At 36.7% G+C, this 13021-nt stretch overlaps 1 protein-coding gene across 18 annotated transcripts in view; it reads right to left on the bottom strand.

Moving 5' to 3' along the window:
- DNTT (DNA nucleotidylexotransferase) overlaps positions 1 to 13021 on the bottom strand; it is a 184145-nt gene that overhangs the window by 96607 nt on the left and 74517 nt on the right. For all 18 annotated transcript variants that reach the window (XM_085582576.1, XM_085582577.1, XM_085582593.1 and 15 more), the window contains 2 exons: positions 10616 to 10790; positions 3996 to 4121 (listed from right to left, as the gene is read on the bottom strand). In XM_085582576.1, coding sequence (XP_085438702.1) covers positions 3996 to 4121; positions 10616 to 10790 — 301 coding nt within the window. The remainder of the gene's footprint in view (positions 1 to 3995; positions 4122 to 10615; positions 10791 to 13021) is intronic.

Genomic DNA, 13021 nt, shown 5'->3' with positions numbered 1-13021 from the left:
GGACACTACATGTTATTAAGAGTATCCATCCAGTTAGTGGTTTTCTACTACACAGCTCCCAAGTTCATTATAAAACTGAGGATCTTCTGAGGTATGTTTTGAAATTAAATAATAATAATAATAATAGCTTGAGCCATTGGCATAACTGATACATTCTTCTGTAGACACAAAAGGAGAAAGAAATATTTCTTTTTTCTTTTTCTCTAACATAGTGGAAAGGAAGCCAGGCATCTTTTCAATGCTAAACATCCACATTCTCATTACTGTGAGTAACAGTCAAAGCAAAGTAACATCCAGTAGCCTTAGCAATAAGCCTCAGAATCACAGAACCATTTGCCTCTGACTTAATTAGTTTTTTTCTGTAAGAATTAAATTGTATGCTCCTCACAGAAGAATGTCTTTCTGAATTTTATTGCAGTCTGATATTAGTATTCAAATCCAACAACCCCTCCCGGGCACAGCAGAATGACTCCTTTTATTTTAGCACAGGAAAACACAATGCAGCCTCCAAGTGTATATTTTTAGTGGGAGAGGGAAGATAGCTACAAATAAGCCAGAGAAGTATATTGGAATACTATATTCCATAATAACAGTAATATTTAAGACAAACATAAAGGAAACTTGCTAAGGTGCAGACTCTACTCAGAGGATCTGCTCTCTTGTTTTGCAGCTTTGCCCATCTGAGCAGCCACAGCTCACCTGTGAGTAGGGTGATGTGTTCAGGTGCATTCCTGGACCAGCCAGGTCAGCAAAGCCCATGGCAGGGGTCCCAGCTGCCTGCCCCAAGGCCAGGGGACACTGGGACCCAAGGACTGCACAGAGACAGAGTCTGAAGCAGCTGCATCTCTACCCCATCAACTGAACCACGTTTCCACTGCCTACTCCTTGGCATCTGACATTTAGTGTATTCTTCACACCACAAGCCTCACTACACAACAGCTCATAAAAGACTTGACTGGGACTTTCCCCATACTGAATGCAATAACAAAACCTTGACAGCTGCAATTTATGTCAGCCCTTCTGTAGCTTCTTACATGTGTAGAACTGGTTTGTTGTAACTTTCTGTAAGTTATTTTCTGGTTATTACAAGAGACAGGAAACATGAGACATTTGAACATATAAATAGCACCTAGTAGATTAAATCACCGCTTTTTCCTCATGAGCTGTCATCAAATATCTCTGCTACTTTTTTTTTAATAAGTAGTATTTCATGATGAAATATATGCAGAACAGGACTCAGGATTTAAAAGGATCACTAATTATCAATTTCTTCAGAAATCAAGTCCCCTAAAGTACCTCTCCCAGGAAACCAGGACATATAAATCCTGCTGCACCGACATTGCCTGCCTATTAGTGACTGTTCCAATGTAATTACTACACTTTCCTCAAACAACATTCCTGAAAGGGCAACTTGATACAACATATCAGGCCAAAGTCCAATAAAAGGAAGAATCCAAGAACTCATCGAAGAATGCATTAGCAAATAGGTTTGTACCCCTGTTATGGGCATGATCAGAAGACAAGCTAATCAAAGAAAACAGGAAATCTATAAGAAAAGGGAACCAACCTGACTCACAAAATACAGTTGTTATAACAAAATGCCACCATCAACACTTAACTCAAGATGGTTTGGACCCAATTTTCAGGGTGTATGGTATTGACCCAAGGAAAATCTGTCATTTAATGGTTGGCTGCCTACAGCATGCACAGGTGAATTATACCAATGCTTCAGTGCCTTTGCTAAGTGCTTGCACTGAGAAATCTGTTGGAATGCTTTTATTTGAGAACATGAATTAGAGGATTAATACAAGGCCAACAAAACAACAGCAAATCTAAAAATCAGGCTCCTGTGACATTAGGCAGACTAACTGGCAGCTCTCCAAGACATGGGCCAGTTCTGGCAGCCCATAAACTCCCAACCTTTCAGCTGTCGTTGCCTGCTATGGCTGTGAGGAATAAGAGCAACAGCCCTGAGGAGTTCTATTACAACTGTCACGATGCTGATTCTAGACAGACTCACTTAATATAAACTTATCCAGTTCCAGCTCCAGAAGCAAAACACAGCATGAATTCTGAGAAGTTACTCTCAAAGTATGTTGAAGATGAAAAACTGACACTTTTGTCACCACAAAACCCAGTGTCTACCCAGAAATGTTTGATACATAGGGTAACAGAAGGGAATCTCATTACTCCCATCACCAAACTTGCCCCACTTCTAATGTGTTCAGCTAAATTCACTTAACAAATACAAGCTGTACTTTGACATTAAGACTGCATTAAACCTGGAAGTAACTTAGGGACTGCCTCTGTGAAACACAGGTATAACAGAAACCACTCAAAGAATATGGTCTAAATGCTAATGACAATTAAATCAACAACTTTGTGCCTTCTGGGAGCAACCATTTTACTTTACCATTATCCATCACATTCCTTTTAATTTTTTACATTTAAAATGTCTGACAAAATGTTGTAATATAGAAAATTCATCAAAGAGCCAGGTCCCACATTCTACTATTTTCAGGAAGTGTAGGACTAAGACTTCCTATTTCTCCAAAAATTTGGTATTTTACATAATGTTTCAGTCATACTAGTTTAGTCTGACATTTTCCCCTACAGCAGCTTGTATTTGATATTTATAAACAGTGAAAAAGAACTGCTGTTTTCAAGAGGTTAAATGGTTACAATCACAGCCTTGTTTTTCTAGCAGGAGGTAGGGAAATGCAGCCATTTCAAAAGCAGTTATGGGAATATTGGTAACACTGGGATTGGAAGGGACCTCAGGAGGTCTCTAGTTCAACCTCAGGTTCAAAACAGGGTTAAAATTCAATTCCCATCATGTTGCTCAAAAACATGATATAAATATATAAACATTGTAAATGAGCAAACAGTTTAACCTACTTGACTACCACAAATAGTAACATATATTTAATACACTTGCTGATGATTTCAAAGCATAACTACAAGCCAAATTTTAGGTTGTTTAATTTTTAACTGTGCATTCCTAGATCAAGACATTTTTGAGTTCCTTGTAGATTTATCTTTAGTTCTGAATACCCAGAGGTTTTAGTATTTACTTTGTAAAGGGTTTATATTCACAAATAACTGGTATCTGCTGCTATTCTTTTTATATGAATCTTACAGATAATATTTTCCTGAAATATTTGTATGTATTTACAGGAATACACAAAGTAGAATCATAAAAATTATAAATAATAACAAAATACATAATAAAGCTTTAGAAAAATGAGGAAGTGTTTGGTGTTACAGTTGAAACACATATGTCACTATGCCAGATATTTTTAGACTGCACTATGTTAGAGTCTCTGAGAAATGTTTCCTTTTGAATAAGTGGCCACCGAGTATTTAGTGCCATTAGGCACAATAACTCCAGAGGAATTTACACCAGAGGACTCAAACCCTTCATACCCTCTGAAATGTGCAATTTTATGGTCATTAACTAGGATATATGACAGTCTCCAAGATTTAACTAGATAATTCAAAGGGGGGTTTGTGATGTTAAAGTAATTAACATGCAGTCTGTTTTCATAATTGCTCAGTTGTGAAAATCTGAAGTTTAGTACCATACTTTGAAGAACTGAACTGGGGCAAACCAAAAGGCAGCACAGCAACTTTGACTCACCTAAACCAAACTTTTGTTTATCATACTTCCAGCTCATCAACTAAGACCGTGATGAAAGGCTAAAAAACATTTCTGGAATGTTATTCTATAATTTGTTTTAAAAATTCATGTGTTTACAAGCTATTAATGTATTTAAAGATCCACTGTGTTATCTTTCAGCAATACTTGGAGGATGCAATTAAGCTTGCACTCAATTTTAATTTAAGTATGGCAGATTTATAACTTTTTAAACTGTTATTATGCTGCCTGTTTACTCATGAATTTGCTGAGGGTGCCACAGAAAGCAAGTACTGAGGTAAGTATTATAGTAATTATTCTAATTAAACTAGTTTTTATTTTATAGAATAAATATTACCGTGAATTTCTTGTTGTAGTTATTTAAAGTTGTCTTCCTCTGGCATGAATACTGAGATACTTTTGTTGCAATAAATGCTGGCATTTCCAATTCAGGTGTATTCAGAGGAGGAGATTGGGATTGCTCCTAAGAAGGGTAAAAAAAAGATTTAGTGACACACATGGCAAATAGCTTAAAAATACAAAAAAGTACATTTCATGAGCCCAAAATACAAACCTTTGAAGAGCAGGCAAGAAAATAATAATGCTCCTGTCATCCTCCTATGAAAAACAGGTGATTTCACATTGACTGGACTGACAGTACAGTTTATCTGGTTATTACTGGGATTTTTGATTTTCTGCAGTAAGTTCTTACAGGGAAATTTCAATGGCACTGCCATTTAAATTTAAAAAAAAAGGTCTTTCTAAATGATGTGTGTCTCTACTACTCTCACTACTGCAGTAAGGTTGAAAAACTACAAAACTTTAAGAGCAGATAAGCTCTAAAACACAGAACTTTCCAAGAAAACACTAGATTATTCAATATAAGATTAGGGATATTAGACCAAAGGGAAATGTTCAATTGACTTTTTCAGCCTGTAGCTAAATTGAGTAGTGGAGGAAATATTTTTGTATGAATTGGAAATCGAGTTTTCTCCCCTCTTGCAGGTTAAATGATAGAAAAATTTTTAATTTCAATTTAATTAATTCAGCTAAATGTTTCATTTTGGAGCCATTTTAGAGCGAAGGAAGCATTTATAAGCAGCTACAGAAGAGTAATCTCCATCCTTTATTCACCCAACAGCCAGCTGGTGATGTGGTTTCTCTCCCTTAGCCAATTCCCACAGATGCTGATCCAATCCGGACATCATTTTTACACATTCACCAAAGAAAGGAAAAGGAACCAGATGCCAAGACTTGAATGGGCATTTCCCAATCTCCATGCTCATTCACATTTCATCTAATTTTGCTCCATGCAAAATAGACCAAGGTCATACAGGTCTGTGGGCAACTCACCCCTGAAAGATGGGAATTCTCTTAAAAGGTGGGATCCAGAGTCATATCCCCATTGAGAAAAGAGAGTCCTGAGCACAAGTCCTCAACCTGTGAATATCCTGACTAGGAAGCACCTAGAGAAAGGCAAACTCACACTGATTTCCTGCTGCTTTATATATCCAGTCCTTCAATTCTTTCACCTTCTTTAATGTGCCAAATCTGAAATACTTCAGAAACACGAAGTACCTTCAGCAGTTCCCTGTATTTTTTGCTCTTGGTCCTTTTGCTTGAAAACTTTTGGCAGATGAGTCAAAAACCTATTGCATTGCACTATCCAAAAGCCATAGGGAAAGGGTTCAACAATTACAATTAAAAATGTCATGGAAATACATAAAAGAAATTTTCACACCAATAATGGAATGATGAGCTCTTTTTTCCCTGTATCAAATCACACAAAGTCTATCAAACCTATAAGCATGTGTATATCTTCATAACCACACCCCCAATTAAAATTTCATATAATTTCAATTTTGCCTTTGTATTTAATTCAAAGCAGTTAAATATCAGTATTCACATGTACACAAAAGGTATTTGCTTGCACAACTGAAGGAGTAGTGAATTATATGGTGGTTTTCTTAGCATACCCTTAAAGATAGAAAACAATTTTATGTGTAACACAAGTCTTGGGAATAACCAAAATGAGTTTCAATCATGACAGCAACACAACTCATTCACTTCTGCACACATTCATGAATTATGTTTTTAAATTGATTTTAAATCAGATAAACTATGATTGATTAGTGCTAATATACTTCTTGAAATGACAGTGCTAGCTGAAAAGACTGAACAAACAGAATGTTACTGAACAGAATATATAATAAGCTTTTACCTTCTCTAGGACACAGAGAAGGTTCTCACAGAGAACAAGAGCCCTACATGTAGCATCAGCTGGTACTGTGGAGGAGGGTAAGACTAATGCAGAAAATCTATGCATTTAAGAGTGTGATAGACTGAACATAAACATCCTATTCCTGCCTTAGTACAGATATTTGAAAATTTTCCTTAATCAGTAAGAGTTATGCATTTAGTTAACTGGACTTTGTATATAACAACAGAAGAAATTTTGGATAGACATTAACTGCAAAAACATCTGGGAAAAAATAATTACTACAGTCTGATTTGCAGGGAATATTATGATGCCTGCATGTGAACTATAGAAATGATCAGCAGCAGAACATGAGCAGAATTGATGCTGCTCAAACTGATATTTGGTGGGAAAACTAGATGGAAAGAAAATTGTTTGTACAGATTACAAGACAAACCTAAACTTCCATCAATCACAATTACAGTGTAGAACAAGGAATCCTGGAAACTCATTAGACCAAAAATAACTTCTACTATTGGGAAGAAAGAACTAAAGACAAGAGAAAAATGGAAAAATATAAGCATTCAAAATTCCTCTTTTTTGTTTTAGATAACTTTACATTAAAATGAATTTGCAGTACACTGCACAGGGGCAACCAGAGGAAAATATCCCAATGTGTAGGATAATTAATCACTAGAGCTAGTCAGAGTTCCTACCCCACATCCAGGCTGCAGTGAATGTCACTTGCTACTCTTTCACTGACATTTTCCACATGGCATAAGCAGGAGATACAGCCTTTACCACTAGCATTAATTTGTAAAGCAGGCAGACTTGGTTGCAGAATTAATATTGTGGGGGACTACTTTGCTCTTTGTCAAATTATTTTTTAACACACAAGAAGTATAATGACATAGGGAAATAACAGGGAGAAAATGAAGCAGCAGTGAATGAAGTGCACAGAGACAAGCAGCCAGCAGCTCTGTAAAGCCCAGGCTGCATTGACCAAGTAATAAAGTCCTCTGATAGCCAGCATTTTATGAAGAGAAGGCAGACAGTTTATAAGTTTCATTTTTATTTCCTGAGAAACTCAGGCTGTCAGTATGAAGGATTTCTTCCATTACTTACAGCCTCTCTCTTTCACAATGAAACAGAGTGAGATGCTCCAGAAAATGTTAAATATGTCTCCTGACACATGATAAGACAAAGGATCAAAAGATGGTACTTTCTTTCCCTAATGTGGAGAAAAATCCTTTCTTCAAATAAATAAATCTCTTTTCCTTTCTAGGAAAAAACAAACAAACAAACAAAAACCTAGTTAGCTAACAACTTCTGGGTTCTGACTGAGGAAAAGGCAGAAGAGATGCAGCCACAGTACAGTTCTTAAGGCTGCTGAGTATGTAGCAACCCTTATGGATCTCTTCCTCTCTTTTTACCTCTCTGAACAGCTCCCCTCTGCCTCTTTCTCTTCCATAACCCAGGAAACATCAGCACTTTCTAGCAATGTCCTTGTGCATCTATTAATGTCCATGTCCTGCTATTGTCAAGAGTACTCATCTGCTTGTGCTAGGAAAGGTGTCCCTGCACCAGGGCTGACCTTTGCCACAGAAATATTTTGCTTCCCTTTCAAAGCAGATATTTGGCTACCATATTTCCAAAGCTTATTAAACTAAATGATGGCTACTAACCTTAAAAATCAACTGTGACTGAATGAATCAATAATAATTCTGTCCATCTTAAATCTGGTCAACCAACCCTTTATTCTCTATAAATCACAGACATCAGAGCACCTCTTGGATCATTCACTACCACAGAAAGAAGTACTTTAATGACAATTTTAATTAGGGTGTTAGCTAATGGTCTGTAACTCTGACTTTATTCCCCTTGTTTTGCATGAAAAAGGGTATTTCTTTTTACTGATGCAGTAAAACAAATGTCCTGGATGAAGAATAACATTCCAAATAGCCTACTATAGGATCTGAAAGATGAAATCTTACTGCTATTGATATTAATGGGAATTTGACCACAAAACTATGTGGGGACAAGATTTCACCCAAAACATTCCCCCACTGCAATCCATTCCTTTTACTTCAAAACCCTAATGATCTAGCTTGAGTTCAAGGTTTGTTAATTCACTTTCATTTCACATTTTACAAGTCTGACATAACGAACCAAATTTGTCTTCAGCAAAATTCCAATTAAATTACATTATGTATGAGTTCGGTCTAGTACTTAAAAAGAAAATTAACCTTTACTTCAATCTTTCCTCATTTCTCAAGGCAGAAAAAAAATTAGCATGGTGACACTGCTAAAGAAAATTTTCTAAAATTCGCTACACCCCTAGAATTCTTGTTTTCTCCTTGTTTGCTTTACAAAATGTTTATTACCTCAGAGAAACTATATAATTAAGATTGGTTTTATAAGCTTTAAAAATATCAGCATGACTGTCACTAACTTCCTTATTGTACTCTGCATTTATTAGCATGAAATCTTTGTTTCAATAAAAACATAAGCTTTTACTTGCAGAGCCAGTCTCACAGTATGATTATGATCTCCTGACAGTACTTATATATTTTTCAGAAGTTTATGCTACACCAATATTCAAAAAGGAGTTATATAAAACTAAGGCAGTTTCATTGATGTAAAAAACCTCTCATTGACTTAAAGAAAAAAAAATTGGAGGAATTTTGAAGAAAGACAAAGGTGTTTCTAGCTTGGAAAAGAAAAAAAACGTATGAAAGCACATCTTCTGAGCTATCTGAAACTATAGGTCTGCTCATATTGCTGAAATTAAGAATGTACATAAAAGGTAGTTTGATTTATTTTTAATGCTGATGTGAAATTCTCAGGAAGGTTCACAGGATTTTGTTCATGGTTTTGATGCATTACTTGTTTAGAGAGCTTCTTTGCATTTCCTGTATTTATATTTTTATGGCCTGTAAGATAAAATAAAGCAGTAGCTACTAGTCTTCCTTTTGTATTTTTTTTGTATTTTTTCTTTTTATACTAATTTATTTCATCTATTCTCTCTCCACCAGAATCATTGAAAAATATTATAAATTTATTGCAAAAAATATATCCTTGGAGGGATTTCAAATATAAACAGACATTCTGTCGTCGAATCATGCTGAGTCTGAGAGCGACAGCTCCATCTGGTGTATTCACTTCCCCCTCCCCCCCAGTCCAAACTGTTATTAAACAGTGATTCTTGTATGTAAAAACCTAGAAAATATTTCTCGTAATGAAAATGGAATATGACTGGAAAAAATAATCAGGAGCTACAGTTTTTCTTGGGAAAGGATGGTATTTATGAATCATCTTTCTTAATCTAAATACCAAAATGAAGAAGCAGCAAACAGTGCAATGCTGCTGTTAAATATTCAGGCACTCAGTACCTCAGAGGAGGGCACGTGCTGCACATCCTGCCCTGGTCCCAGTGTGGTCACACAGAGCCTAATCCAGACTCTCAGGAATCAGAAGGAATCCCTCACTTTACTTCAGAGAGCTTTAGATCATTCTTGTATTTCTCTTGACATATAAAATGGATTTCTTTGCTGCTGCACATGAAAGCCGTCACCGTGAGGCTGGGGCAGCTGCAGAATGAGGTGCAGCTTCATCCAGCTGCAGTGCTGGGACTATTTCATGGCTCAGTGGCACAAGCTGGGCACAGCACACCTGGCATCCCCACCAAACCCCCACCACTCACAGTCTGCGCTGAGGTATTGAGTACCACTGCTCCTCACTATGCTCCAATCTGAGAAATTAGCAGGTAATTTGTCAGATATAGATCAGAGGAAAAAAAATCATCATCCATTTCTTCAAGATCAAACACCATGCATCAAATCAGCAGTCTGCCATGTCCAATATCCTCTGACTAACAGCTTCTATTGAGAGATAATAGAATATAATAAAATTTTTTTCTCAGCACAATTTTACTTCATGGTGCCAAGTCTGTAAACACATGTCCACAGACTACATCAGTCTTCTTTTTGCAGGTCCTTCAAGGTACCGGCTGTTAGCTGATCACCTTGCAACAGCAAAAGTTGTAATATTTTTGCATTGTTTTGAGGAGGCCAAGAATGCCTCAACAGCCAATTGAAATGCACTGCTCTCCCTGGGATATTTACCATTATATTGATGCATTTGAGCAAATACCACAAGTACCAGAACAGCAACAAGTGCCTCACTGATGGACATTGCAGAGGAACTGGGGCTGTTCCGCCTCTTAAAGCTTCAGGAAGACCTAACAGCTGACTTCCAGTAATTTAAGGGTCTGCCAGAGAACCAGAGAGAGAACTTGTTACAAGGGAACAGTGATAAGACAGGGTGTAATGGCTTTACACTGGTAGAGGGGAAATTTGAATCATCTGTACAGAAGAAATTCTTTTCTGTGAGGGTGTGGAGGCGCTGGAACAGGTTATCCAGGGAAGATGTGGCTGCCCCATCCCTGGAAGTGTTCAAGTCTCAAATGGGACTTTGAGCAACCTGATCTACTGTGTGGTATCCCTGCCCATGGCAGGGCAGTGGAAGCTGGACAATCTCTAAGGTCCCTTCCAGCCCAAACCATTCTGTGATTCTGTATTTACCACTTTGTACCCTGTGATGACACAGTAACTCAGCATTACCAGACACCAATAAATAAGGCACGGAAGGTGTTTCTACTCTATTGAATCTGTGTGAATTACTCATGCAAATTTCACAGGAAAAAACAATTTTAAAAATAATAACACAACACAATTATATATATTAATATCACTGTACTCACACTGCAGGATCTGCCTTACCATGAGACGATACTTCATTTCTGAATCAACTGGTCTTCCTGCCTCCATGCAGGCTGTGAACCAGGAGATGTCCAGGAGTTGAAACCTAGAGCTGTCATCCACAGCCTGTCCTTTCAGCCAGTCCAGCACCTCCAAGTAAGAATTGTTCTCAGCCACAATATGAGTGACAGAATCACTGTCAAGAAGTACACAAAAAAATTTATTTTCTTTTTCACTAAATCCAACTGTACACAGATACAGAGCTGTTATTTCTGTATTTACTTACCATCCACTTCCTGACAATTGTAGTGTACACTGTATATGTGGGATGCACTGAAGTTTTCATATCATCATATATTTATTCTAGTCACTGACTCTGCCTTGAGGAAAGATTATAGTCTGACAGCTCCTGTAAGTGCAGCATTTTCTTTCTTGAAGGATCATTTACCTTACATAGACACTAACCTAATACACATTCTTTGCAATTCTGAAAATATTTAGCTTACACAAGCAGTACCATAATTAAAAAGCTGCTTGACAACACCTGACAGCCTCTTCCCAATATTCCTCATCAATGAGTGAAAGCTTTGCAACATTAACAACTCAGTTAACAATAATTATTTAAAACTTTACAGCTAATTATATCTTTCTGGATACTTACATTTTCTATACTTGTATGAAGCTGTTCATTACATATGGCATTGCCAATGGTTCATTAATTAAATCTTATGACCTACATGTTCCATATAAACACCATTTCCTTGCTGCTAAGCCAGTATAACAAAGCTGATGGTTTAGTGAACACAAAATTTACAGCTTGAATTGTTATTCAATACATTATATGGTGTACATTGCCTAAAATTACAATAGCACAAATGTTATTGCAGTAAACTTCAGTTGCTGTACTAGAACAACATTGGAAAGGATCACCTGATTAAAAGGTGATCCTTTTAAAGATTAAAGAGACACTTCTGTACCCATGACAGGAAAATAATGGACAGGGACAAAGCTATGTTTCAAAAAAAGATTATGTGCATACTTAGGATGATCTGTAAGTTTCTATCTGGCCTGCTGATGTTTCTCAGCAAGTTTAGAAAAATACAGATTTGGTGGGAAATTTTGAACGATTTGGAGTTCTCCTGCTCCCTATGCATCCCATGAGGGTGCTGTCACCAACACAAAAAAAAAAAAGAGAGAAAGGAGAACATTCTTCATTTCCATCAACTTGTAGAACTTAATTATCTAGAAGATATATTCCAACATTAATTTCTATCAGGCAACAGATTCCTAAACTCACAGGAAAGGCACAGACAGGCAGTGTCACTATTTGACACTATTTTTACAAAAGGAAAACTAGAGTTGGAACATAAATTTTCTTAATGGCAGCCACGCCCATTTGAAAGTCTGTGCTCATGATGGTGAGAGCCTTCTGCATATACAGTAAATTTCCAATGGGGGCCCTAACAGATTGCTCTGCAACCCTCTGTAACACCTGGAGAAGTGGAGCCATCAGCCTGTGAAAGCAGAGAGATACCACTGGTGGCAATTACTCGTTAACATCGACTTCAAAACATGATGTGTGCTGTTAACAGTAGACTGCACAACCCTTCAAAGTAAATTACCTTCCAGAAAACCAAAAAAATCCCTTGGCCTATCTCTGTGATCCTTATTCAAATGAGTGATCACAAATTTCATTAAGTCATGAAATCACAATGACAAATATTGGAATTTCTCCATAGAAAACTGTTATCAAATAACTCTCCAATGCAATAAACATATTGTAGTTTGGAGCTATAAGAAAAGTACTGAAAGGACTGTATTTCAGAAATGTGTGTCATGATATATAGTGGAACTTGTAGAGCAGAGTAAGTCCCAATTTATTTTTTTTTTCTAAAAGGTTACAAACACAGATTAAGAGAATCTCCAAGAAATACTGTTGGGTTTATTATTTAACCCTGCTAGGTCCTATCTTAATTAAACTGTCACATCTTTATACTTGAGTTAAAAAAAAAAAAAAAAAACCAGAGACATAGAACTTCTGCTTCCTGTGGTTTATTTCACTTCATATAAAATATTCATACGTTATGTATTCCTACCAAGCTGCAAAGCTGGGAACTTTGCCATAAGTATGCTCACAGCAGCAGTTTAGCTGCTGTGCTCCAGTTTCCTCTTTCCTCTCCTACCTGTACAGCTGTGCTATTTTCTTGGTACAGAACATAACAAATTTAGCATTTCCTGTGTCATTTTCAAAAGCAAAAATCAACAGCTAAATAGTTTTGTTTTATCCAGTAGCAGCTAAGAAATTAAGCATAACAGCTGCCTCACAAAATTTACAGAAAGTCTAAAATACTGGCAATAAAGACCTATGTGTCAAAGCAGCCCAGATAAAGCATTTACACAGTTCTCTACATATTATAGATGTAGGAT

This window comes from Lonchura striata, chromosome 6 (genome assembly GCF_050655825.1).
Source record: "Lonchura striata isolate lonStrDom1 chromosome 6, ASM5065582v1, whole genome shotgun sequence".
NCBI lineage: Eukaryota > Metazoa > Chordata > Aves > Passeriformes > Estrildidae > Lonchura > Lonchura striata.
The sequence above is the reverse complement of the archived record's forward strand: the minus strand, read 5'-3'. Positions and strand labels throughout refer to the sequence as shown.